Source organism: Melospiza melodia, chromosome 1 (genome assembly GCF_035770615.1).
Source record: "Melospiza melodia melodia isolate bMelMel2 chromosome 1, bMelMel2.pri, whole genome shotgun sequence".
Classification (NCBI taxonomy): domain Eukaryota; kingdom Metazoa; phylum Chordata; class Aves; order Passeriformes; family Passerellidae; genus Melospiza; species Melospiza melodia.
Window position 1 is genome coordinate 44,872,891 of NC_086194.1, and position 27,423 is coordinate 44,900,313.

General features: G+C 45.6%; 2 protein-coding genes across 3 annotated transcripts; both read right to left on the bottom strand.

Annotated features, from left to right (window-relative positions):
* Positions 1–351: 351 nt before the first annotated feature.
* On the bottom strand, positions 352–12,321 carry LOC134418219 (CX3C chemokine receptor 1-like). Of its 2 annotated transcripts, XM_063156231.1 has the most exons (4): positions 12,056–12,321; positions 10,747–10,818; positions 6,894–6,982; positions 352–1,977 (listed from the first exon to the last, which is right to left on the bottom strand). In XM_063156231.1, the coding sequence occupies exon 4, from the start codon at positions 1,961–1,963 to the stop codon at positions 902–904; it is 1,062 nt and encodes a 353-aa protein (XP_063012301.1). In that variant the 5' UTR covers positions 1,964–1,977; positions 6,894–6,982; positions 10,747–10,818; positions 12,056–12,321; the 3' UTR covers positions 352–901. The 2 variants fall into 2 exon arrangements, with proteins under 2 accessions (XP_063012301.1, XP_063012291.1); XM_063156221.1 differs by lacking the exon at positions 6,894–6,982 and having other exon boundaries at positions 12,056–12,316.
* An 8,293-nt stretch (positions 12,322–20,614) lies between these two features.
* Positions 20,615–24,028, bottom strand: LOC134418215 (C-C chemokine receptor type 8-like). Its single transcript, XM_063156205.1, has 3 exons — positions 23,949–24,028; positions 23,794–23,862; positions 20,615–22,920 (listed from the first exon to the last, which is right to left on the bottom strand). The coding sequence occupies exons 2-3, from the start codon at positions 23,845–23,847 to the stop codon at positions 21,841–21,843; spliced, it is 1,134 nt and encodes a 377-aa protein (XP_063012275.1). The 5' UTR covers positions 23,848–23,862; positions 23,949–24,028; the 3' UTR covers positions 20,615–21,840.
* Between the last annotated feature and the right edge of the window lie 3,395 nt (positions 24,029–27,423).

The following is a 27,423-nucleotide window of genomic DNA, read 5'->3' on the forward strand; positions in this document are numbered from 1 at the left end:
ACAACATGTGGCAAGCAGGGCATGGGTGAGAGGCAGGGACTTTCTGTGCTCAGTTTGATTGTGCTGTATTTGGACCAAGCACAGGGATATCCAAACCCACACTTCTAGCTCCCATTGTTCCAGAGGCTGCTGATGTCCACTGGTCAGAGCCCCTGGGGATGTGCTCTGTGAAGGGCTCCACTGAGCGCTGGCGTTTGGCTGAGGCCAAGCCAAAATGGAAATCAGGAGATACACCCACTGGCACATCTCTAGTCCTAAAGGATGGATTAGAGATCCTTGCTCTGATTATTGCATGCTATAAACACAGAGTGAACAGGTGACACTGAACACATGTTCAGAAATAATGCCTCCTTTCTTTAAAACAGTGTGATTTTATTACAAACGAAAGCACAGTTAAAACATTTGTTGCAATCAATAACCACGAAATCACTTCCTTATGGATACATAGCATCAAAAATACACCCCTTTACTATCAAAAATATTCCCCTCTCCAAAAACTTAGTCACCTTTCATTAAAAAGACTTCTCTTCCCTTATAAAAAATGAGTTTAGGTCTATGTACATCAGTATCACATGCAGATACACTGACACATGCACAAGTTCCAGTGGTGGAACTGTTCAAAAGGTTCCCTACTCTCTTCCTTTTCTAGGCACAGAGAGCTCCTTTTGTTTCTACTTTCCCTCTTCCTTGCTTTTGATTCCATTCCATGTCCAACACTGACATATTGTATTGCTTTTGTTTTTAAAATCTTTGCTGTTTTAGTATATTTAATGGTTAACTAGAGGCATGTCAGTAATTCAGGGAAGCCTTTAAGGCTCTTCAGATGGGTAAATGGAACCCCTCAGTGGCTGCTATCCCTGCAGAAGACACGTATTGATACATTTCTCCTTCTGAGACCCTTTTAGACGAAGACAGAGCCGTCCTGGTCACTGGTGTTCTGGGTTATGTTGCTGTTCACCACACTTTCGGCATAACTAAGTGAATGAGAGACCTGGTAGTGACTGCAGGGCCCACAGAAACACATGAATGGACAGTACTTCAAGCAGACATGATAAAGGTATTTCCTGAATTTTTCCCCAGCAAATGCATAGATAAAAGGATTGAGACAACAGTGACTGAATGCAATGGTTTCAGCCAGGTGCATTGCATAGTCCAATGACTTAATTTGGTTGCAATCTGTGAATAACTCATAGTGATTTAAAGTATCTAGAAAAATCAGTACATTGTAGGGAGACCAAAACAGAAAAAAAACCACCACCACAATCAATATCAGTTTTATGGCTCGGGCTTTTTTCTGATTTTTGCAGGACAGAAGAGTTTTGATGATCCCACAGTAGCAATAGAATATGATACAGACTGGGATGAGAAAGCCAATGGTGTTCAGCTCCATATTGCAGAACACTGGCCAGATGTTTTCCAGCTTCTCTGGGTAGACAGCAATGCAGTAATTTTCTATGAGCTGGGAGAACACAAACTGTGGCACCGACACTAGCACTGCTATTGCCCACACTCCACAGCTTACCAGAAGGCCATGTCTTACTGTCCTGGATCTCAGAGAGTAAGTTGCCCTGACAATGGCCAAGTACCTGTCAATGCTGATAGCAGTGATAAAGAACATTCCCCCAAAGAAACCAATGTAATACAGTGAGGAAACAGCAGTACATGCAACGGTCCCAAGAGTCCATCCACGGACTGTGTTGGACGCCCAGAACGGGAGGGAGATCACAAAGAGAAGGTCAGAGATGGCCAAGTTCAGGAGATAGATGTCAGTGATGCTTTTTTTATTGCCTTTCACAATGGCAAAAACCACCATTAGATTCCCCGTGAGGCCAAGAGCAAACACGATGATGTAAAATAGTGGCAGAAATATTTTCCCAAACTCTTGGATGTCAGTTTTATTGCAGAAGAAAGCATCTTCATCGTAAATGTATTCAGTTGTGACTTGTGAGTAGGCTTCTGTCATGCTGAATTTGCTGGCTAGAGGCAAAATGGAAAGAGTAAAGAAAATAACATTAGAGTGATCTTATATGTGCTGTGGTAAATACTGAAAGACTGCACCAAGCATACTTTGGGATTTTGTCACTATTTATTTTAGTGAGGGTTGTATTACTGTGGAGCTGATGGTAGTTATGTTATGACAAAAGCCCAGACTCTGCTGTTACATGTACTTCACTGAAAATTAACTCTTTAGAATAATAAAAAAATTAATGAGATTTTCAAGGGCTGTCACATAAGCCCCTACTTATTGAAGTGCAGCAGGAGCTGAGCTGAGATCTGGCTGAGCTGTGCATATGATGCATGGCATCACCACGAGCAAGGCAGGTGCTGTTGGTCTGTGGGCAGTGCTTGGCAGGAAACGATAGTTCACAAGTAGATGTTGAGCAGATTCAGTGCCTATAAACACCCCAACAGACCCATCTTCCGCTCTCACCAACCCTGGGCTGGAAGGGTACAAGGCACCCTTTGGTTTGGCCAGGCCTGAGCTGATGCTTGCTGATAAGGGAGGAGCGAGTCTTTACTGAGACATTGCTGGCAGCAAGCCTGTCTTTGATGAGGCTTTTCTAAAAATCATCCTATGATCAAAATAAGAGAAAATATATTGACCCTTTTCCTCAAGTAACAAAGCATCTCATGACTGCTCCTGCTCTGGCTGTGAGGCTGCAGCCAGGAATTCACCTTGGCTGAATCCAAAGAGACTGTGGGGCGCAGGTGTGTGACCTCAGTGGTCTGCACACCCAAAAACAGAGCACCTGTCATTTCATCTGCTCTCCTTTAGAATGTGGTGTTCAAGTCCCTGCAAAGATTTCTGTTTGCAAGGAATCAAAAATCCTCTAGGAGTGCAGATGTTGCTGTATTTGGTCTGCTCTCTGGTTGGGTAAAGAGCTTGGAAGTATCCATTACTTGGTCTCACTGTAGGAGATGAAAGAAAGTGAGTGTGATACACTGTCCAGAAGCCCAGGGAGGTGATTACATGGCCAAACCAGCCTGTTAAAGCTGAGACTGAAAGAAAAGGTCAGTGATAACCAAACTGCAACTAACAACTACCCCTTGGCCACATCTTCTCACAGGAACCCCCCGCTGCCTGTACAGAAGGGACTCAGTTCAGTCACCACAGGCCGCCTATGTTTACATCTCCTGTTAGTGGGAGATGTAATCAGTACAGCCAACAAAGAGCAGTGCATATTCATCCAATGCAGGTCAGGCCAAATCTGCTTCAAGACAAGACAGACTGCTTTCCAGACCGCTGACCACACTGATGAAACTTCTTTTCCTGGATATAAGGTGAGCATGGACACACTGCTCAGTAGTGGGTGCTGATGGTGCATAGCTACTCTGACTCCTGACACTTACAGCTAAGTGATTGGAATCCACATTTCAGCAACAGCAATCGTTTTTATAACTTCTGTTTCAAATAAGCCATTCAAAATTGAACTTGAAATAAAGATGTCCTCAGGTGTGAGACAGTTTTCTATGACATGGTGGTAACTACAACAATCTTCCCCATGAGTAGCTACTGTGACCATACTAACATTTTCCCCTAATGCCTCATTGCCAGAGCATCGTTTGTGGTGTTGGCTGTGAAGTTCTGGCCTCTTATTTTGTAGCAATATCTTAAAGAGTGTATTTTTTTGTCTAATTCAGGCTCTCAATTTTAAAACATTTTTAACCTGAATGTTCAAACCTGAATGTCTGCCTAGAGACTCTAAAAACATCTTTGTGGTTCGCATACAGGAAAAATGGGCTAGAAAAGGCTGTCTCAGCACCGGGCATGGGTGCAGAATGGGGAGAGCTGTTTGCAGCAGGCAGGCACGCCCATGGGCACAGTGGCTCTTGCAGTGTGTATCCACTTGAACTGGCAGCTGAGTCTGCGTTCAGGGTCTGTCCGGTCCCTGCCTGTCAGCCCAGGGATAACAGTGGCTTCAATTCTCCAGCCTCTGGAGAGGGGTATCTGGCACCAGCACGGGTAAAGGAATACAGGGATTACAGTGGCTTCAATTCTCCAGCCTCTGGAGAGGAGGTATCTGGCACCAGCACAGGAAAAGGGATACAAGCTGGAAAAGCTTAGGTGCTGGGGCAGAAGCTGACAGCAATTGCAAAAAAGATATTTATTTTCTACTGGTGACATAAATAAAGAGTTGCCATCTCTTTATCTGCCCTGTTGAGTGATACACATATGAGCAGGAGATATCCCATATAATCTCAATAACCCATCATTTTCTGCTATCCCATCCTGATTTCTTTCTTTCTTAGATTAAATGTATGCAGAAAAAGCAGCAGGGTACCAAATCTCCTGTGCTGAATATGTGTCACTGTCAGCCCTCCCAGCTTCCTTGCCACTGAGCTGTTCCTGCACCCATCTGTGCACCCAGAGCCCACGCCTTTCTCTGTGGGCTCATGTGCTCCACAGCTGGTTCTGCACTCAAGCAGCGGTGGCTGAGGGCTGCACAAGGGACTGACTGGGGCAGGAGCACATGGCCCACAAGAAGGGTTTGGTCAGCCTCAACAAGAGATGTCTCAAGAGGGATTTAGGGAGAAGGTGTAAAGGTGAAGCAGAAACTTTCATGGGGGAATAAATAGCAATAGCCATGGGATATCATTACTTAATGTATTGAAAATAAATTTTTGCCATGATGGTGGTCAAACACCAGGAGGGGGCTCCAGAGAGGTTGTGAGATCTAATCCCTGGAAGTACTTGAAACTCAGCTGGCCCTGCTCTGTGCATGGGTTTGGACGAGAGACCTCCAGAAGTCCTGTCCTATCCCTGTGATTCTGCGGCAATGCCAGACAGAGATCGTGCTGTTTCTGCAAACTGCTCCAGCTTCTTCTCTGCCAAGTCAGCTCCTGTTTCAGACATGTCATTCCTGATATGACAACCAGAGGTCTCATCAGACAAAGAGGAAAAAACTGATCAACGCCTGCTTGTATCCCCTTAACACCTTTGCTAATTATGCTGTCATCCAGAGAGAGCTGTTTGGTGATGCTTGCCCTGACTGTCTGTGCAGTGTGAAATCCCTGCTCTGGAGAGAGGAAATGCACATTGCTTTACTCTCCTCTCTAAGAACCTTGAGCTATGCTAGTTTTTAACATGCTTGCTCCCTTAATTGAGAAAGGAAGCTTGTCTGAAGAGTTTCCATATGTGTCTGTAGAATTCATTGTGCTCTGTTGGACACAGGATATCACACAAAGAAGGAAATGCAGCTCCCACCAGGGGCTAGCCCTCAGGTCTGGCAGAATTCTGCACAGACTTCTAAACTGGACATTGCCTGGAGAGAGAATTGATTGTGGGAATGGCCACCTTCTTCACTGGAGAACATTTACACAGATGTACAGGAGAAACTCCGGGCCTCAGTGAAGTAAACAGAAACATTGCTTGTGCTGGGATATTTCCTGAAATACCTTTTCAGTCAAGTAATCTCCTCTAGCTTACTGATGAGGATCATTAATTTCTACAGTAACAAATTATTTCCTTTACCCTTGGTTGGGTGCTTGTGGGGTCTGTGGTACCTACAGCAATGGAAAGGTAAGACTGTGTATTGCATGTCCAGAGGCAAGCAAGGACTGCACTTACTAAAATGACATTGGTGTTTGAATCTGCTGGCAGTCTGTGGCTTATTCACTCTCTGTCTCCTGGACTTCACTTATCAGCAGTCACTCATATCCTTCCACCACCACTCATGCTGCACAGGCAATGCTACCAGCACTGTTTGAGTATTTAGCTCCTCTGATACCACTTTGCTCAGTTTCAACTGTTGATACTCAGTGAATGGGCTGCAAATTTCAAAGGGCTCCCAGAACCCAGCCCATGCCAGATAGGGATAATGTGTTGAAATTATATTGCACCTTAAAGAGAGAAACTTAGATCTGACCACCCTCCATCCTTTCCTGTCACATATTCTCTGTCAGCCTCCCAAAGTCCACTGCAGCACACGCTGCAGGTTTCTTACCATCAGCTTCAACACAATTTTCTCTTTTATGCTTACAATAAATGTTCACCTTCAGAGTGAACTGAAGAGTGTAGAGGACACAGGAGGACTGCAATGCCTTGAGGTTTCTCCATGAGATATTTTCCCTTGCTGACTACAGGAAATAGTAGATTCACTTCTGCTTCTCATGGAACTGCTCAACCACTTTTCTCTCTCTCCGGATTTCCCCATCAATTTTACACCCCACTCTTCACAAACACTTCTGCTCCTAATCATGTTTGTAGCTACCTCAAAGACCAAAGTCTGCAAGACCAGGACCCCTGGTTTCTCAACCCAACCACCATGTGCACCCCATGAAATACAGAGGGAAGTGAAATTGCGAGAGGTCTGCAAACTCCTCTACGGAACAGAAGTTGCATTTCAATCTTCAAGCTACACTGGCACCAGGCTGGGTGACATAAGAGCAAATCCTGTTTATATGTCTAGATATCAGATATATCAGATTCTTTCCAGGTATCACCCCTGGCACTTTAGCCAAGTACCATGTTACAGGATTTACTGCCAAAAAGAGGGAGATCAACAAGCAGTTTGCCTCCCTCTCATGCTGCTCCTACCAAAAATTAAAAGAAGTGAAAACAATGACCAAATCCAGACCTCTGCTAGAGGGTCACGCTTCAGGTTTGCACAATATACTAATAAAAGTATTTCAGCCTCAGAAAGATTTTGACACCTTAGTCAGCATTTCTGAGTGATGCTTACATGCTTTTCTTATGCTAGAAAAAATATGTTTTCAATGCACCCGGAATAACCTGATGAGTCAGCTGGCCCTGGAAAGCTGTAGGCTTTGTGAGAAACCCTGTGAAACCCTACAGGTGTGTGAGTATCCCTTTTTCACCCTTAGATCTGAGCTGCCATCACCCCACCCAAATATAAATGCTCTTGCTTTTTTGCATTTGCAACTACACCCACCTGCTTCTTACAAGCTAGTGATTCTCAGCAAGAACACAGGGATGACCTCAGGCACCTCCAAATGAAATGTTGAAGCTATGGTGGCACTTCTAACACACAAAAGAAAAGAGATTAAAGTAAATAACCAGAACTGGGTGAGAACTAGGAGGAGATAGCACTCTGGGTAAAACTTAAACACCCTGGCAAGCAGCTACCACAGAAATTAGACTGCCACAGACAGCCCTACCCATGGTTTAGATAATACACCACCCCAAACGTAGGTGTTAGGGTTAATACATTAACCAGAGATGGGGCATGGTTTCTAGTCCTACACCCTGCTAGTTCCTGTAATACACTTAGTTTATTTTTCAGGTCAGGGTGGTTCCATTCATAGGCAATGGCCTGTGGAGCTGGTTGGGATCATGTTAGATAGCCAGGGTCAAAAGCAAGCCCATCCCACCAAATGCAGTTACTTTAAATCTTAAGTTTCATTCAGTCCTGAAGTGGGGAGATGTTTCCCTATTCCACCTCTACATGCAGACCTTTGAAAGTGGGAAGCAAGGTCAGAGGGCTGATCTAACCTAACCCTTAACTCAGGCAAAATGAATTTAAACTGGTAAGGGGCAGAGTGCAGCTAAAGTCAATCTGTGTGGCTTTGTAGAAGAGGATTTTTAGTTTGGGCATTTGATGGGATTGCAAGGATGAAAAAGGGAGCTGTGTGGGCGAATTGGAGCTCTGACTTGCACTGCATGCTTATTTGGTAACACGTCTCCAGCCCAAAGAAAGACCAACAAAGCATTGCAATGGGATTTGGAGCAGTTAGATATCAGATCTCAAAAGACAGACATCCGTGGAAGAAGCCTTGCTGAACTGGGAATATTGCTTGCAAAACGTCTGTGGAAATGACAAGTTGAAAGCCAAAAACTCTTTGGTGTTTTCATCATTGTTCTGAAAGCACATTGGCAATGAGAGCTGGCAGGGGCACGTGATAGAAGGGTTACAGGACTAGAGAGTGATTCAGACAATCTGAATAATCTGGGGCTTCCTGGATGATTCACATTGGCCCTAATGGAGCCAAATGTAACCAAAGTAACATGCTTGGGAGTTAAACAACACGGGCCATGTCTCAACAGTGGGGGCATATCTCTGAAAGGAAACTAGACTGCAAGAAAAGCTGATGCAACCCTCAGGTGTTAAAAGGGTTTTCAGGTGGGAAAGAACAAAAGAGGGATGACTTTACCATAGCAGAGCTTGATACAGGGGATGCAGGCATAAATTGGTAACACCTGATATCACTTTTGTTTATGTTAATAATCTTGCTAATTATTTGAGTGAGATTAGATTAGCTATCATTTACAGTGATGCAGGGAAATTCAAATCAGAAAAATGCAAGACAGGAATAAGATGAACATTTTTAATAGTGAAAGGCTAATGACTGGAACAGACTTCAGGTGGGAAAAGGACATCTCTGCATGGCTGAGGGTCTTCACTTGGAGAGAAGGTATCGGTCTGGGAAATGGGTTTAGGCCAGACATAGTGGAGAAGCTGAGTAGGAGGGTGCTGGATTAAATCCTACAGCCCTTGGCAGGCAGGGAGGCAGATCAGGTTGGGGCACAATTCTCTGAACAGCCATGACTCTCTTCTGGTAATAAATGACTGGAAAAGCTAGACCCTTTGAGCTCTGCCCAGCACCAGCTAGGTCAAATATTAAATGGGACGTGAGCCCTGGAAGGAAGAGGGTCCTCTGAAAACCACGGAGCAGCTGCTGCTGTGGGGTTAGCAGTGAGGCTATCGTGATAGCTGTGGAAAGAAAGCAGCACAGTTTGGAGAGGTTATTATCAAATAACCACCCTGGTGAAACCTGTGTATTTTCCCACCTAACCAGTTATTTTTTCATTCCTCCCCAGCTTCTGAGTGAGTGTGGAGTAATGCCACATGCTTGCTGTCCCTCCAGTTCTTCCTTAATGACTTCAGGATGAGGAAATGTCTTTCTTTGGTTTCTTCTTTCTTCTATTATTTACTCTCAGATCAACTGGACTATTTCTGTGGCCCATCAGAATTCTGCAAACCTAATAATTGCTTTTCAATTTGGTAATTAATTTAATTTATGGGGGCTTCCCCCAGTAATTTGAGGATGAGTTTTTTAAAAGCAAGTAGTTCTCTGGGATGCTTTGTTATTGAATTTTCCAATTTAAGGTGAAGTTGAAGGTGCAGAAACATGATGCTGAGGCTTTCAAAGAATTAGGCCACTAAAGTGTCAAAAGTAAATGACTCAGAAATAGAAGGCAATAAAACCACTGCTGATAAGAACATGACTGAATATTGCAAAGATCTTGGATCCCCTTACAAAAGTATTTAGGTCAAAGATATTTTAAAAATGCCAGAATCCTGATCCAATTCTACAGTTTTTACACCAATACCACAAACTAAATTAGAAGCAGACACCATTAGCTGAAAAAGGGAGGCATGTAAACCTACAAACTTAAACCATAGGTTTTTGGTGGAAAAATGTACTTGGAAAGATCAGACTTTGATCATGGATGGCAGGAGGAGATAATGCAGAGTCCAAAATCTCTAGAGTCTCTCTCACTTTTGTAATGCCTATGGCATTACAGTTTTGGAAAGTGCTTTCTCAATGATGCTCCATGCATACCTGGAGGTAGCAGCAAGTAATCAGAGCACAAGATTTATATTAGCCCATCACATCAAAATTAGGTGTATTCAAGATGTATAAAGAAAACCCAAAACCACGGACTTTCTGCTGGATGTCTCTGCCAATGTCAAGGGCTACATCACCTGTCTTTCAGAGCAACAACAGAGGTATTATTTTGAACCTTGCCCTTGCTCCCTCAGTGCCCTGGCCAGGCTGGTGGCCTCACTCAGGTTGTTTGTGCTGCCCCCACAGCAAAGCAGGCACAGGGCACTGAACCCAGGTGTCCTGGGCACATCCTGCCCCCAGAAACATCCCCCCACTCGCTGTTTTTTTGCCCCACCAGGCAGACTGGCTGTGTGCCAGCTGGAAGGGACAGCTTCACCACAGCAGCGTGAGGTTTGCAGGGCCAAGTTAAGCCCTGATAAAGCCCTGCCAGCTCACCCCTGTGGTTGCTGGTGTATTTATAGAGGGAGCCGAAGCTTTCAGTGGTTTCATCTCGGCTCTGGGCGGACAAAGCCCCTCTGAGGCTGCCAGGGTGGATATGCAGGAGCCTTGGTGCCTGCACACTTAATGGAGCAGGCAATAGTTTCATGTTTCAGGGCATGAGAAAGTCTCTTGAGCACATGAAGCTGTTTCAGAAATGACTCCATGCATTTAGGAAAGATGATGTGACAGTGCGACTCAGACTCCCGTGTCTCCCCTGCATGTTAAAATTGAGGTTCAAAAATCACTGAAATGGTTCTGAAATTTGCATCCATGTCTCTCAGGGTGGTCTTGATCCTATGCCCAGAAGCAAGGGACCTCTGCAGAGCTTCTGCAGCCTGAGATGGTTTCCTGGCAGTGCCCTGCTGCCAGGGATCAGCCAGGGGATAGGAAATTCGGTAAATAGTGATATTGCTGTAGAGCAGTGCTTATTTTGGTCCTCACAGAGGCTGGGGAGCACTTTAGCTCAGCTGCTGGGGAAGCAGTGGCAGAGCTGAGGGAGCAGCTGCCCTCCCAAGAGCTGCCTCCAGGGAACTGCGTGGCTGGGGGTGTCATCTGACAGTGGTGACTGAATGGTGACTGCCAGGACCAGGATTTTCTTGGAAAACTTATTTCACAGTAATTTCATCTAACCTGTAAGTTCCCCTAATTGCCTTTTCTGCTTGCACAGTTGCTCAGGCACTCTGTATCTATTTTTTCAAATATATAGCTGAACTTTTTCCCAGTGTTTTCTCTTACCTGCTCTTCCTCAGTAATTCTTTTCCCCAGGCTTTCTCTTCTGAAGAAGCATTCAAATTTCTTTCGTATTTTCTGTTGAAGGGACAGCAAAAACAGGTGATTATTTGTAGCTATGCGCACTGTTTGTAATTGTTTATGGTTACTGTTGGTTCTGTCCTCTCGCTGCCTTTATTGTGGCATCTATTTGCTTCCGGCCCCCACCCCTTTTGTGCCAAATTTCAAATTGCCTCAGCATCCCTGAGAAAGCAGAGAAGGCTCTTCAGCAGTTGGAGATCTTTTAAATCACCTTCTCCAACATTTCTGAGAGCAGACCACATTAAACCTTCTTGATTATGTATGGCTGAGATTTATGTTCTGGAGTTGCCAGCTGCTTCCTGTGAATATCAAGTTTTCTATGAGACTTAGTCTCAATTTATTATGTGCTGTCTTTTGTCAAATTTTAGCCTTTTTTTCTCCCTTTTGGACTTTTTCTGTACTGCTGAAGCCCTTTTGATTCATTGCAGTTGCCTTCTTTTATCCTGTCATCCAGTTCCCTGCCTCTGGCTGCACACAGGGCTTGCCCCAGCAGACCAGATTTTGGAAACCACTGCTGTGGATCTGTGTTTATATCTCACAAGTACTCAGTGGGTTGCCACCACTGTGGCATTACTCAAATGTCTCACCCAAACCGGCAGACATCTTCATGTAACATCTTTCCTGTGGAAAGCTGAGTCACAGGAAAATCAAGTATGCCATACAGAAAGGTAGGGGTTTAAAATGTCTTTAATTTCCATTGCTCTCTTGCTGGTCTGTCTGTATCAGGTGCTTTCTATTGACTACCAGATTTTCTCCTTTGGGCTGTCCTTCAGTATCAGTGATGTTTTGGATGTTGGTTCACTGACTAAAACTAGAAGCAAGCAATGCTGGTGAGTTGTGCAATCTCTGCAGACATCAAAGAAAAAACTTCTAATGAAGTAGAAGGGCTGTATCTTCTCGCTCTGTCCTTCTAGGTTAATGTTGCACACTAGTCATATATCAGCATTTACTAACCTTGAGGATTTCTACCCAGGGTGAATATTCCTCGTACCACAAGATGCCACAAATAATTAGTGACTGAGTAAAATTTATCTGCCCTGGTTCACTTTGTTAACAGAAGTGCTTCCCTTTTTACTTCCACAGTTTGTAAACAGTACCCACACCATCTTTACCCAAATTAAATATCATTTCGGTTCCAAGCACTAAGCAGTGAAGAATTTCCTTAAGTTCATGAGACACCATTTTGTCTCGTTTTGCTCTGTCAAATTATAGGGGAAATATAATTGTCTCTTACCTTAATTCATGGCTGCATTGAAAACCAATGTTTTCTTCCAGATGAGCCTGTTTGGATTTAAATGTATGTTTCCTCTTCTCTAATGCTCATGCCTATATGAACGTGTTGGCTTCCTGGGCAGAGCTTCGGGGCTGAGCTGAGAAAGCACTGATGTGCTGTGGTCCTGCTGGCTTCTTGTGAAATCACCAAGTCGGATGCAGCCACTCAGAGGGACAGAAGTGCTTACAGGGGACAGGATTTGCACAGAGACAGAAGTGGCCTGAGGTGCCACGACAGCATGTGATAGCTGTCACTCCCTTAGTTTCCCCCATTCTGTGCAGAATGAGACATTTTTCACTCAGACACAGAACAGTGTGTAGAAATACAAGTTTGGTACAATAGCAGGGTCCTTGAGCTGTGGGGATGCAGGATGCAGCACAGAGGAGCACGGGTATGGCGTGGTAGAAGATGGGGCACAGGCTGCCACTGGCACTACACACCTCACAGATGGTCAGGTAAAAAAATGCAGATCTGGAGATGGTAAAATGGTGGGTTGTGTATAGACCAGTGAAGAGAGAAGAAGGTACAGAAGCATGTTAAAAAAACATAGAAAAATGATCCAAAAGAGATCCAGGAAAAAAAAAAAAAAAGGGAAATCAGGGTGAGCATTGCACTCATCCCAGGGAAGGACTGGAGGTGCTCACAGCTCTCTCTGACACCTCACTTCACCACAACCACCAGCCTTAGGACTCAAAGGAGCAGGGATAAGGGTGAGCATAATGCCAGGAAAATGGATAGAAACTATGTGTGTGCAAAAAATTGAAGCTGCAGTAATGTTCTTCTGCAACCAGCAAATTTAAACTGATAGCAATTGGAGCCTTGAGAATGCCATTGCACTCACAATAAATTCTTGGCTCTACCTATGATACATTGTGCCCCTCCTTTGCCTGTAAACAAGGTTTTAAGCTTATTCTGTCTCTGCAGCCCAGTGGAGTCAGAAGGTTTAAAATACTGGGATGTTCAAAATTCAAGGACCCTTCTTGGCCCCTGACCTGAGCACCCTGCTCAGGGTTGCACCATGAGTGCAGCACAATTTGGGTGCTGTGAAGCACATTGTCAGGCACCCCTGGACACAAAAGCAGCTCCTCTGGGGTGGAGCAGGGCAGGAGGATGTGCAGTGGGTGTGTTATGGGAAACAGACACTGCATGCAGCTGGCTGCTGCACCAATACCAAGGCCCTCCAGGACACAAGGAATGCAGTCCTGGAAACACCCCCAGGTACTGCCCCTGCCTCAAAAGTCAAGGGAGATTAAAATGCCTTCTCCCAAAAGGCAGAGTTGTGCTGTCTTCAGGCAGGCTGACCTTGGTGGGATTTTGTGGGTGGAGAGTATCTTCCAGGTTGCCTGAGCTGTTGCTTGTGGATTGATTAGCAAGTTACCAGGCAAACATCTTCATGTAAGTTCAGTTCTGGTATTTCTGCCACATTTTGTGCTTTTTACTGTATTATGCTTTATCTAGCAAATATTACATCCCCAACATAGCAATGTAGTTAAGGTCAAACCTTGATGGGCCTCCAATATCAGCCAAAATATGCAAGTGATATCAGCCAGGTGAGCCAGAACAAGCACCTGTGGAAATAATCAGGGAACTAACTCCTGGACAGGTCTTAGCCAGGGACAGCAAAGATACACTGTTGGAAAGAATGTTTAAAGGGTAGGGAATTATAAAGGGCCAGAGCAGTGAATTTTCAAAACTCACATTTTTCTCTGACAAGTGCCAGCAGACCACTTTAAAAACAGAGGTAAAGCACTCAAAGCACTCTGCACTGTTTTCAGGACAACATCAAAAGGCTGGTTTCTCCCCACATCCTGAAAGCAGGATCTATGACTACCCAAGTTTAACTTTCGGAAAGATCATTTCTGGTAGATGGTACTAAGAAAATGTTCTCATTGTGTGAGAATCATGAGATTCAGAAAGTTGAATGAAGCTTTCCTCAATGCCAGTGATAGTCTAATACTATCAGAGCAGCACTGCTGTGTCTGTAGAAGTGCTGTTGTTTAGAGGACACCCAAATCTAAATTTGTCTCACATGTCCTCATGGGATGAAGAAGGGCTGTGTCCCTCCATGCCCCACCTCCCTCAGCCTTGTAAAGAAGGCACAGATAGACCAGCAGGAGCTTCCCCAGTGGGGACCTGCACATGCCAAGCTGGTTTGCTGCTGAGCTGTAAAACATGGGCAGAACCCAGAGAGACACAGCCACCCTCACCTTGGTGGGCGCCTGTTGGGTTGGGTCCCCAGGACGAGGTGAGAGATGAGGAATTGACTTCATGATCTCAGAAGGCTGATTCATTATTCTATTCTATTCTATTCTATTCTATTCTATTCTATTCTATTCTATTCTATTCTATTCTATTCTTCTAAAACTATACTAAATAAAGAGAAAGGATACATCAGAAGGCTAGACAAGAATGAATAATAAAGGCCCGTGACTGACCAGAGAGTCTGACACAGCTGGACTGGGATTGGTAATTAAGTAAAAAAAAACAATTCCCATGAGGGGTAAACAATTCTTCAAATCACATTCCAGAGCAGCAAAACATGGAGAAGCTGCGGCTCCTCATCTTCCCAGGAGAAGTAATCCTGGTGAAGGGATTTTTCAGGAACTGTCATGGTGACAGGCACCCACTCCTAGGTCACCAATACTCAGCACAGTACCTCTGGTGTAGCTTTTTGCAGGCAAAACCCAAAAAGAAGGGGGGTCAGGACTTCCCATATGTAACAGCAGGAGAGGCTGACCCCAGGCATTGCTTACTTCCAGGTAGAAAGAACCTCCTAGCAACAGGGTTCTCTTGAAGGTGGTCATCAACCTCTTCCTCCTGTGTGCCCAGAATTTAACTGGAACCAAGCACAGAGCAGGCTATTATCCTCAAAAGGAAATGAAGTTTGCCAAATTTTACCCACACAGGTTTTATCTGGAGACTTCAATTAAAGAGAAACCAAGTCAAGCTGACTCACAGAGATCCTCAGCAGGCATCCCTGGGAGACACAAAAGGCATTCTGCTGTATTCTGCTATGAGTGATAAACCTAGATAAGAGTGCTACTCATTATTATGGTGTGCACTTGTAGTGCAGCATAGAGAGATGTGAAACCAATACCACCTGAAAGGCAACTGCCACATCAACCATATATCTGCTCTCCATATTCAGCCTCTGTTCACTCATATTGAGGACAGCTCAGGAATAAAAAATTCTGAGGAAGCTGCTGAAAAGATTTTCATTCAGATACATACACTATAGATGAAAACATCTTTTGTTTCTCCAAGCTAAAACAAAAAAGACATTTTTTGTCTTACATACATACAAGGCATCCCTTGTAACCAGAGAGACTTTTCCTGGGAAGGGCCAGGTGCAGTGTGCTGCTTTCCCAGCTGGGAGGCACACAATGATTTTACAGGAAGAAATCAAAAGTAAAGGAGGTATGTGCAGGGACCCTGTGGATAAAGAGGGGCAAACACACTGTTCTTTTTATTCCACATCCCTCTGAGTGGCCTTCCAAATTTGAAAACTCATTTCTTGAATATCTGGGGAGACCAGAGGTACTTCAACACCACTGGCATCTCCTCCTGCTCTGTGCCAGGCTGCCAGGTCAGCTTGGGGAGGCAGGGTTTTGCACAGTATCACTGGCAAGTTCAAGCTTTGTGGACTAAAGCACTCGGTAAAGAATTGTCTAGTTTGAAGGATCAAAATGCTGCTCTCCCCATCACACTCTGCTTTTGCTGCCATGGAGGAAAGCCTGATGGTGGTGATTTTCTACGAAAAGAGGCTCTCTTGGTTCTCAAGAGTTCCACTGGAGTCCCCTTTGCGGGCCAATGGAGAACAGTAGTGGCCTGGGGGTGCCTGCACCATCCTCCCAGGACGGAGCCCCTGAGTCCCACAGGAGCTCTGGGGTGCAGAGCTGCCCTGCATGGCACAGCAGCATGACACACACCATAGCCGTGACTGCACTGACCCCTGCTGGGCATCTTTTCTCTTATCATTTCTCCGAAACTCTCATCTTTTCTGTCAGCTGGGTACAGGCACTTGTGGAACTGCGCCCCTGCCACATCGGCGTCCTGTTCCTCCCATGCTGTCCGGCAGCTGTTGGTGCAGATGTGAGCACCAGCCGCTCACACACAGACACACCCAAAAATCACAGAAACCATTTCTGTGCCTCACTTTTGAGACGAAACCCAGCAGATAGAGCCTCATCCCTTCATGGCATTGTTCTGCAGACATGCAAGAAGACAACTGAGCTCTGGTGGGAGCAACTGGTGGGAGCTGCATTTATTCTACATTAAAAAGGTGGAGATGCAGAAATTATCCAGACTGAGGAAGAGAGAAGTCATGTCTAGAGATGAAAAGGTTTCATCCTGAGGGCTGCTGAAGGGAAGAGTGACAGAAAGCTGAATGTTTGCACAGTTTCCACAAGCAGAAGGAGTGTGGCTCAAACAGATATCAAAAATTAAGAGAAACATTTGTTCCCAAGTTAGAAATGTCACAGAAGGGATAGGGACAACGAAACAGTTTAGTGCTTAGGCTCACTCATGCCTTGGTGACCCCATTGTGCTCCTGAGCTCCAGCTGTCACACAGATAAGGTGCTGTCCTGCCCTGGAGAGGTGGCAGAGGCTCAGAAAGGTCTCCTGCAGGTGTCCTCCTCCCCTGGGATATGTGATGTGCCTGTGAGTTGCTCGGACCCCCCTCTTTCAGGGTGTATCTGAGTTACACTGATCACTCACAGTGCATTGTGAGGCTGCCCTGCTCGTGAGGTCAGCTCCAACAAAGATGGCCCAAGAAAGATGGGAAGAAGCCTTTGGCTGGGCAACCACATCCCTTCCCTCCCAGGCTCATCCAGGCAGGAGGAATGGCTGCAGAGCCACACTCCAACAGCAAGCTGCTGTTCAAGATGCTGAATAAAGAACTGCCTTTCCTCCCTCCTTCCCTCACCCCCTCCCCTCTCTCTCCCTTGTGCTGCTTATGAGAGGTGAAGCTGTTGGGTACATTTGCACCAGCACCACCCCTGTCTCTGCAGCTGAGCACACTTCAGGGAAGGGTGGTGCTGGGGACACCGAGATGTGCAGAGATGGTGGTGCAAGATGTGCATGGGTACAGAGACAGATGCAGACACAGGGAGAGAGGAGATTGGAAATGCTGCCTGCCTTGCAGTGAGCATGGACAAAGAGCCAAGGAAACCACCCAGCATTGCTCTTTGCTCTCAGCCCAGCTGAATACCTGAGCATTAGGGAACAAGACTTGTTTCCTCTACTCCTTGTTGTATAGGAAAGGCAGCAGGTTTGCAAACATTTCTTGCTACACCGATCTCTTTACCTTGCTGCGGGCTGCAGTCAAGGTTGGTGCTGACTCAAACACCAAGGGCAATCAATATTTTTGCAATGTCCTGGCAGGCTGTGTTAGGCCAGGGCTCTGTCCTTCCTTCCTTCCTTCTGTCCATCCTCACATTCTGCACGCACATTCCCACCTTCTCTGAACTCAGGCATGCGGAGGATCACAGAGACTGCATATCCTCCAAGGGTGCCAGGTGAAGAAAGGGATGAATGTCTTGGCAATGCAGACCTGCATGCACATTCATTAATGTTAGTGGGAAATCTGCCTGGATATCAGAGCATGGGGAGGGAGAGCTGTTTGCTGGGGTGACAGAGCTGGCACTGCTTTGCCTGGTGGTACTTTTCTCTTTCATAGAGCTCATCCAACGTGGTAAGCCTGACCCAGCTGCTGACGCCAGCATTGCACTGGCTACTGGAAAGCACAGCAGAGCCGCAGGGACACCCGGAGGCCCGGAGAGCTATGAGGGGTCAGAATGAGGCCCCAGCAGACACACACGTCAGCAGAGGCTGGAGGAACCCAAATCAGTGCTACTCTGAGGTGGGGATTTCTGTGACCTGTTTCCGTGCATTTTGGCATTTCAGCCAAGTCAGCAGAAACACAGATTTACCTAGAGCAGAAGCGCACTGCTCACAAGTCGTGCGTCAAAACTGACGCACTACAGGAGCAGCTTTGCTTTGTCCAGTATTACTTGCTGCCTTTTAAGGGACATTAAGGTATGTTAACCAAATATAAATATCAGCCCACACATTACAGTTAAACCTGATATTTTCAGACTGAAGTTATAATTACCTTTCAACTCCCCAAACTATTTTTATATCTGGACAGAATAGCTAAAGTCATGGGGTTTTTTCTTCTGTCATGAGGCACCTTTCTGGACCAGCAATTTCCATGCTGCTTCATAATTGGTACACATATAGTTGTATATATAAAAAGCTTTTCAAGAGGCTGAAAATAAAACAGGATTCTCCTGGATATGACACAATTAACTTTGGGAGTCAGGCTTGGGCATTTTCATGTATGCTAATGTAGAGGCCCATCCCTGCACAGGAGCATCCTTCAGCCAAGAGAAGAGTGGGACACAAATACCCTTCAGTAACCTTTCTTTTTCTCCTCCCTAAAGTTTTGCCTGGTTCTGACCTCCAGCTGTAGCTGCATGTTACCACAACAGAAAGAGGCAGAGTTGGGCTGCTGGCTGGCAGGGCAGCACCAAGTCAGTCCCATCCTCATCCCCAAACTGCATGCACTGGCCTGAACAAGTGGCCTGAAGGCCAGAGATTCTGGCAAGGATTTAATAAGTTTGTCTCCATGTTGCCTTGGGAAGGGGGCTTCAGCATAATGCCAGAAAAGGCCAGATATGGACTAGTTTCTTATTTCAGGATATTTTACTGTTTTGGGACAACAGACTATGATTATCTGTGCTAAAGTGGCAGTCCTGCAGCTCAGAGCTGAGATGAGGAACAATCAGCTAGGTCCCACTTGACACTATTTTCTGAGGGATCTAGCAACATCATAAGCTGGCATGTCCTCCCTCATACATCCCACTTTTGCTGCTGTGGTTGAACAGCATGGTCCTTAAACATGCCCATACAACTGCTGCACATGCTTGCAGTGTGGGAAGTGATGAGCACCCCGGTGCCACTGCAGTGTTCCAGCCTGTCAAGGCCTTTCCATCTAGAGCATCATGAGTGGCATCAGACAAAGTCTCCATCTTTCTAAGAGACCCTCTGTAGGAGGGACCCTCTGGTGCAAGTAACACTAGTAAATCAAAAGAAAACAAGTATGCACTTTAGGTTGAAGCTTGAATGTGGGTAACAGTTACTCTGGTCTCTGTTTTAAGATGATGTGCAGAAGCCAAAACATGATTACATCTGACTGTTTCACGTGCCAACATCATTCCAAATCCTCTTTAACCTGCATTATCTCAACAGAAAGAAAAAACAAGATCAGAATGTGAAGGTAAGCAGCAGATATGAGCAGGAGCCATACAACAGCTGTGGTGGAACAGCTGTGCTGGGTTCCTTTTATGCAAGTAGGTGAGCAGGCACTGGGGCTGTGCTGGATGCTTTAGCTTCAGCTTCCTGTGATCCCTGCTCTTGGGAAAACCCTAAAATTTGGAATTTTCCTCTAGCTGTCAGCTTGCACAGATACAGGAAGATGTCTTCTGCTCTCAATGCTCCCACAGGCACTGGAAGGGCAGCAGACTGCTCCAGGCTCATCCCTTCAGAAAGCAGAGGAGCTCTGTGACCCACAGGAGTGCTTCTGGCCACCCAGAGCAACACAGGGCAGCTCCTGCCAGCAAAGCACTCCCCAGATGTGGGTATCACCTTCTCCCTTTGCACAGGAAGGCAGCAGTACCAGCTTAAAGCAGTTGGGCAGTGAGGAGAAGTTGAGGTCAGGTCCAACTCAGAGCTCCTGCTATTGCTGATAAAACAGATAAAACAGAAGCCAGTTGCCTCTGGCAGAAAAACCCTTTAAGCTGCAGAAAGCATCTCTTGCTTCCTTGCTAGAAGGTGTTGTGGCAACAACAGGGCAGGATTTCCTCTAGTGAGAGCTCAAAAAGTGAAAGACTGCAAAGAAGGCTCTGCATTTTTAGGCTACCCTCATGCCACTGGGTTACAGTCCTTGTGGGGAAGCCCTGGATCACAGCCTCCCTCCAACAGCTACATAACAGCAATCAATGAAACCTCTGAGCAGAGGAAGATGTCCCCCAGCAGACATGCTCAGCAACCAGAGAAAGGCCATCATCATCTTGCCAGCTTGGGCAAATGGGTCCCAGCACCTGTCCCAAAGCACTCGCACAAGGGGTGCAGGGTGAGGCTGCTGAGGCTGCAGAAATCATTCCCATCTCTTGTGCTTCTGTGCTCTTGTGCTCCAGAGGGCTCACACTGTGAACCTGCAGGGGAGAGAGTCGGTGACACCCTCCTGCCCACCACCCTTTGGCTTTGCCCTGAGTTTTTGTGAAACCCTTTTTAGAAAACCTGAGGGTTTGCATATCCAAAAAGGCCTGGCTGGCAATAAGGCACCTGAAAGGTAGAGACTGTACTGCTGTGCCAGGCAGCAGCTGAACTGAAGAGGGGGCAGAGAAGAGGCAGCTGGAAGGACTGTCAGTTGTGTAGATCTGTCCAGGACAGAATGAAATGCAGATGGTGACACAAATAACGATGAAACAGATTCCTCAGATGTAAAGATAGTGCAATTATACTGCACACAGTGTCTTTATTATGAAACTTAAAATATGGTGCTATCTTGTAGGGACAAAGAGAAGAGAACAAAAAGCTTTAGAAAACCATTGCATTTATCTAACAGTATTTGCACATATACAAGTATATATATGGGTGTATGGGTGTGTATTTGTGTATATATACACACATGGGCAAGTACAGATATGCATGCATATGTATATAGCTCTATATATACAGATACATATAGATATATCTATATCTATACGAATGGGTAGCCATTCACATATATAAAATCAGTCATTCCAAGTAGCTGGAATGTCAACCCCAGATGCTTGCTCAAGAGCAGCGACCACACTGGCACACCAGTTACCAGTTCAAAAAGTTCAAAACTGTTCAGAAAGTCCCCTGACAGCGACATGTGACAGCTCACACCCACTATTTTTTCCACTCTTCAGCCTTTTTCCTGGTAACAATTTCTCCATCCACTCCTACAGCACTCATTCATTCCCATAGGGGCTGTTGCTTGACATTCACAGCATCATTTCTGAGCTACAGCTTCAAACCCTTCCAGCCAAGAAGCTGCAGGCCCTGGTAGAAGAGGGAATCAGGATGATCAGGATCATACCTAGATATTAATTGATATTGATTTTACGAAAACATGGACAGCATTTATTTCTTGGTTGCTTATCCAATTACTCGCTCACTAAGCTCTTCTGGGGCTGGAAGCACTGTTCAGATCTGTCAACTGGGAGCCAGGCCCTGGCATGACACCTTAAGCTTGGGCCTCATTTTCCTCCAAAGGGCAGGCTCCCACTTCTGCAGTGAGTCCCATCCCTGCTCACAAAGCCATCACACTCTGCTGAGACGAGAGAAGGAACGGCCAAGTGTCCAGGGTTTGGAAACATAAACAGTTCTTTTCAGTAATGAGTCTGAAGGGGGGATGGTATGTTTCTGAGGTACCTCTCCATGTTGCTCTGGCTGTGTGGGAGTCTGCTGGTAATTTCATGAAGCAAGCAAGGCAGGAGGTGCCTGGGGAAAGGGAGGATGATTAAAAAAAAAAAACAACAAAACCTCTAAAAAGTGAGAACACCAAAAGCAACCACAATAAAAGCAAAACCAAGCAGCTGCTTCTACTTTTCGTGTCCTAAAAGGTTGCTCAAACAGTCGATGGCTGTGGATGCACAGTTGAGGATTTCTCAATTTTAGGTCACCTGTCCAGGATGATAGTTTTGTACTTGTTCTACAAGACAGTGCCAACATAAGACAACTGTGAGGACTTTGTGTGCAGAGAGGAGTGCTTGTCCAGGCTGCGCCCACTGAAAGCCCCGCAGCCTTTGCAGTTCGACAGAAAACATGCAGATTTTTTGAAAATGTCACAGAGATGCTTTTTGAACTTCTCACCCACAAAAGCATAGATGACTGGGTTGAGGCAGCAGTGGACAAAGGAGAATGCCTCAGTCAGCTCCACGGCTAGGTCTAGCCTTTGGCTTGTCTGGCAGTCGTCGATGATGGACATGTTCCTCAGAGAGTCCAAAAACAGCACAATGTTGACAGGGGTCCAGGAGAGAAAGAACACAATGACAACAATAAAAACCAGTTTAATTGCTTTGTACTTGTTCTTGGTATGGCACTTCTGAAGGTTTTTCAAGATGCTGTGATAGGAGAAAACGAGGACAACAACAGGGATTAGCCACCCCAGGATGTTGACTAAAAAATTACTGAAAGTCTTCCAGCCATTGTGGCCATCAGGATAGTGAGGGAGGCACTTAATCTGGTTATTGTCATTCACTTCCTGGAAAAAAAGTAAGTCTGGCATTGATGCTAAAATGGCAACTGCCCAAACGACCAGACTGGTGATAAAGCCAATGGCAGTTGTCCGAATCCCTTGGACATGGAGGGAGTGGACTATGGCCAAGTACCTGTCGACGCTCATGATGGTTATGAAGAAGACATTGCTGTAGAAACCAATGAAGTAAACTGAGCTGACAATTTTACACAGTGCATTTCCAAAAGTCCACTGGCTCACAATGGAGTACTGAACCAAGAAGGGCAGGGAGAATATCAAGAGGAGGTCAGAGACAGTCAGATTCAGCAGGTACACGTCAGTCATGGTCTTGATTTTCATGGAGACTGCCAGAATCCAAACAACCAAAGCATTTCCCACGAGGCCTGCCACAAACAGTATGGAGTACAGCACTGGAAAGAAGGTAGATGCAAATGCTGGAACACCTTCAGGATTGCAGATGATGTGTAGCTCTGAGTAGTACAAGGCATATTCATAGGCTGCAGAGGAGTTAGGTGCTGGTGAGATGTAACTCATCTGTTCAAGGACAATGAAATTCATATGAGCCAAATCCCACATTAGCAGATATACCTGGCACGAGTCTGCTCACACCAAGCTACATGAGGACAAAACAGATGTGCCACAGCTGTGGTATAAGATGCAAATGAGGAATGAACACGAGTGACTGGCCATCCCCCTGTAAGACCCAGGATGAATCCTGGAGCATCACAGGGGCAGAGGAGATCAAGGAAAACACAGCTGTGGTGGTAGAGGTTACCAGCATCCTCCTGCTGGCTCCATGTGGGGCCATGGCCCATGCCTGAGTCCAGGTAGGGTACTGAGGCCAGAGACAGGGACCATCCTCAAACCAGCAACAACATGGGCATGGCCAGGAAGCTGAGAGCCCCTGATATGGCTTTTGGGGTCCTATTTCATGTTTCCTTCTGAAAGGAGAAAGAGAGCGTGGCCCAGGGAGAAACTGACATATTAACACTCATCTCCCAAAAGCTTTGTTTCCAGTTAGCTGAGTGCCAGAAATGGGATGCACCAGCAGCAGTGGCATGTCCCCTTCCTGTTCACCAGCTCCTCGCGGCTCGCCCACCCCCCAGGGCAGTACTTGTGACAGCAAACAACTAAAGAAGATGGAGAGCAGCGTCCCTGACAGGATGTCCTCCATAGGACACTCCTAGCACTACCTCTGCCCTCAAGGACAGTCTTCTTCCACAAGCACAGCGTCATCAGCTAAAGACATTTTCACCCTGTGTTTTGTTTCTTTCCAGAGAACAACAATCACAGTGATTTCTTCTGAATGCCCACTATCTCCACTGTATCCCCACAGGAAAAACTGAACCTCTAAAATGTGCTACTGGCCCCGGCTTGCAGGAGAGAGCCCGGCAGGGAGTGACTCACCAATATGTCCTCAGAGCCAATGCTGCCCAGCAGGTCTGTCAAATTCTGCTCCATAATCCAACTCTGTGTCTGAAAGAGTGCAAAAACCCTGTCTTTATATCGCGTATTTTTAAGAAGCAGGCATACCTTTGAGTATATAGGCTGGCAATATTTACCTTAGCTTATGCTGCAATGCCAAGTCGCTGGTAAGGTCCTTACTGTGGCAGTGCACAGTCCTAAAGTCGCTTTCCCTGTGTGACCACTGCTACATTAAAGATGTATAAAACCCCAAGCCAGCCTTAAGTTCAGCCTCTGTACTTAACACCCACAGAACGGAAATGTCAGCTTTATCTTCTGTATGATCACAAAGTTTTCATTTTGAGCATTTACATTCTTCAGTGGAAGAAATCTGCAATTTCCTCCACATCTTTGAAGTGCTCCTGTCTCCCACCTGCATGTCCTGCACCTGCTGTCCCTGCTCTGAAGTTCTGGTGTCTAGGAGAGAGTAAGTAGTGCTGTCTCTGCCCTGCTCCTAGGGCTTTTGGTGAAGATGGCTAAGGGGGATGGCCCAATGCTGCCAATAGCCAGCAATGGCAAAGGGCCCTATGTTTGCTTCAACATTTCATTTTTCCTTGGAAGGCACCTTCCCCCCGCACCCACCTGAGCACAGACAGGAATACCTAAGGGAAATGATCATAGAATCATAGCTATTTAGGTTGGAAAAGGCACTTAAGATCACTGAGTCCAACTGTAATCCTAACACCGCCAAGTACATTTGAACCTTTCTTCCCAGAACACGCATGCTGTAGGATGCTCTCACAGACTAACACTGAAATAAAGCCCTGAGCAGCCCTGAATTCCCACCAACCCTACCACGTACCCACTGCAACCACATCCAGACCCAACACAGCTTCCATCCCACAGCTGTCCCCAGTCTTCCCCACAACACAGGATACAGGGGAAGGAGCAGCCCTACTGAGCAACAGGGAGCATTTGAAGTGTGTGTTATCTCCTTAAATACTGCTGCTCCTCACTAGAGCTTGGTGCATTACTGAAATTCAGGCAAGTTGTGTTGCATTAACAAACAGATGGGACTCAGTTTCCTCAAGCAGAAAAAGCCAATTCTTTATTAATATAATTCATTTTACACACTTTTCACAGACCTTGTGCTCAACTCCAATTGGCTACTAGTTTTCTTGCTCAATTAATTGGTTAATAATTGGCATTTTACCTTTCCATCAAATCTCTCTATTCTTGGATTGTTGACATATTTTCTTCATTGATTCTTGTGGGACAGATCTATTGTTTATGCAGGTGCAAACTTATTTTTCTTACTAGAATAGGTTGTTGTGCTGTCTTCATTATTACGACTTTTCCTTATGGGAACTTAGAAGCTACTGCTAGCTTAACTAGAGTAGCAGGGCCTAAACCATATTTTAAAATACCTTTCTTTTATAATATTTCTACCTGTCTGCAACAAATCATATCATCATTTTGTTTGTTTTTGAACAAAGAGTACCTCACTGGGCATCAGTCCATAGCATTTCTCAACAGACCATTCCAAATGGAAATTCAAACCCTTTCTCAAACCCTTTGGATGTTCACCTTCACTCACCATCGCTCCAAAGGCAGAGGGATAAATTTCTGTGAACCAAGAAAATCTGCAACTATTGCATGTGTAGCAGTGGATGGCTTTCCTCGGCCGTGGTGGGCAGTGTGACATTAGGTCAAAGTTTTACATGTGAGCCAAGCCATGACAGCCAAGCTCTGCTGGGTATTAACTCTTACAAAATCTGAAACTAGGAATTAAAACCAGAAACACAATCTTCTGTTACAGGCAGTGTTACAGGCAGTTGCTGGCAGTGTTGAAGCTTGATCTCCACTGCCCTAATGCAGGATTAAAACGGCACTCACAACTCTCTTCGTGCTAAAGTGGAAAAGAAAACAACCAGGAATTATTCAATGTGGAAAAAGATGTGTCCACCAAACGGGATTTGGCAGTTCCGTGCCTCTCATCTTTCATCTCCTAAACAGAGATGACAGGCTATCAGAGCACAAGGACAGCGACATGAAGGGACGCGGCTCCCTCTGCTGGGCATCCCTGCAGAATTGAGGCACATCCCTGCAGAGATGTGAGAGATCAGCAGCGCTGTTTCACCTCTTCGTTCATCATGAGGCTTATTTTAAGGAAGAAAAGGCTTGCACAGCAAGGTAATAACCTGGAGACTGCTGTTGCTGCCAGGGTTTCATGCTGGATGAACTCTTTCTTGGGATGCAAGCCACTTGGCCAATATTGTTGCAGCCCATCTTGCTTCAGAAAACTACAAAAATGTCAATTGTTGCTCCACTCAAAGATATGAAGGAAGAGAATCTAGCCACACCATCCCCAGTTCCATATAGAAACATTTCAAATGCATCACTTGAGTTTGTCAGCCTTACTACAGTTAAGCTTAGTCCTCTAGACAATCTACTTACCCAATCCCGTCCAGAACAGCCAGAAACACGCCAAAAGAAATAGCCAAAGGGGCTTTTTCAAAATGACACATACATCCCAGACAGCTTCCTTATACAATCAATTGTATAACAGATTGGGTTTAAAAGGAAAAGTTTTGGTAGCAAGAGGGATGCAGGGCTGCCTGATGTGAGAAGATGCCAGAATCTGCCCCCGTGGTGGTAGTACCCTGTGGAGGATCAGTAATGGGACATCACACCATGATCAAAATGATCAAGTGAAGCTGATTTATTGCAAAAAGCAAGCTGTATTTATACTGTTCTCTATTGTTCATGCCTCAAGCTAATAAATGATTGGTTAAATCCTTCTACGCAAGCATTTTAATACTTCAGTTAATTTTAGAATTTTAGTTAGTTTTTCTTCTTCATGTGTCTCGCTGTGGTTTTCTTGCCTGCCTTTGCATCCTGAACCATCTGCTTCTGAGTGTGTTCTTCTTCTTTCGTGTCCTTCAAGGGCATTGTGACCTTACTCAGTTTCTATGAAGGCTGGATTGTGCATATGTTGCATATGCCCGTTGTCCTGCAAAAAACTCTCAACAGTAGCCAGTTCCAGCTGACACCATGACGGCCCTGCCACTGGTCAAAGCTAAGCCCATTGGTGATATTGGTAGTGCCTCTGTGATTCAGAAACACTGTGCAGCAGCAGCAGCTGTGACAGAGTGAGAATATGTGAAAGAAATGCCCTGCAGAGCCCACAGCTGGTGAAGATGGAGAGGAAGGAAGAGCTCCAGGCAGTGGAGCAGATATTCCCATGCAGCCTGTGATGATGCATGTTGTATCTGTGTTAGTGCACAGTGGAGCAAGATGTAAGGTGGGGAAAGAAGCACTAGGAGGGAAGGGGACAAGCTGATTTTTCCCATGAGTCAGCAGACAAAGTTAGTAGATGAAATGAAAGGCATTCACTCAACCAAGGAGGGAACTGCTTAACAAGAAAGGAGCTTGCCAAAGGGAAGAGGGAGTTCGTAAGGAAGTTCGTAAGCCTGTGTGCAACATTTTCTCAGAGAAGTATGTTCTCTCTTTCTCCAGGGGCTGCCACAAGGCAAAGTGAGCACAGGAGAGGAAGTAGTTTGTGCATAATGGCTACTGTTGCACACAGGGTTTTCTTTCTCAGAACACCTGGAGCATGACGTTCTGGACATG

Excerpts from the sequence above, each read along its gene's own strand:
- LOC134418219 (XM_063156231.1), bottom strand. The coding sequence starts at position 1,963 with ATGACAGAAGCCTACTCACAAGTCACAACTGAATACATTTACGATGAA.
- LOC134418215 (XM_063156205.1), bottom strand. The coding sequence starts at position 23,847 with ATGGAGCAGAATTTGACAGACCTGCTGGGCAGCATTGGCTCTGAGGAC. Across the intron at positions 22,921-23,793 it reads TTGGCTCTGAGGACATATTG|ATGAGTTACATCTCACCAGC; the intron begins GTGAGTCACTCC and ends GTCCTTGAACAG.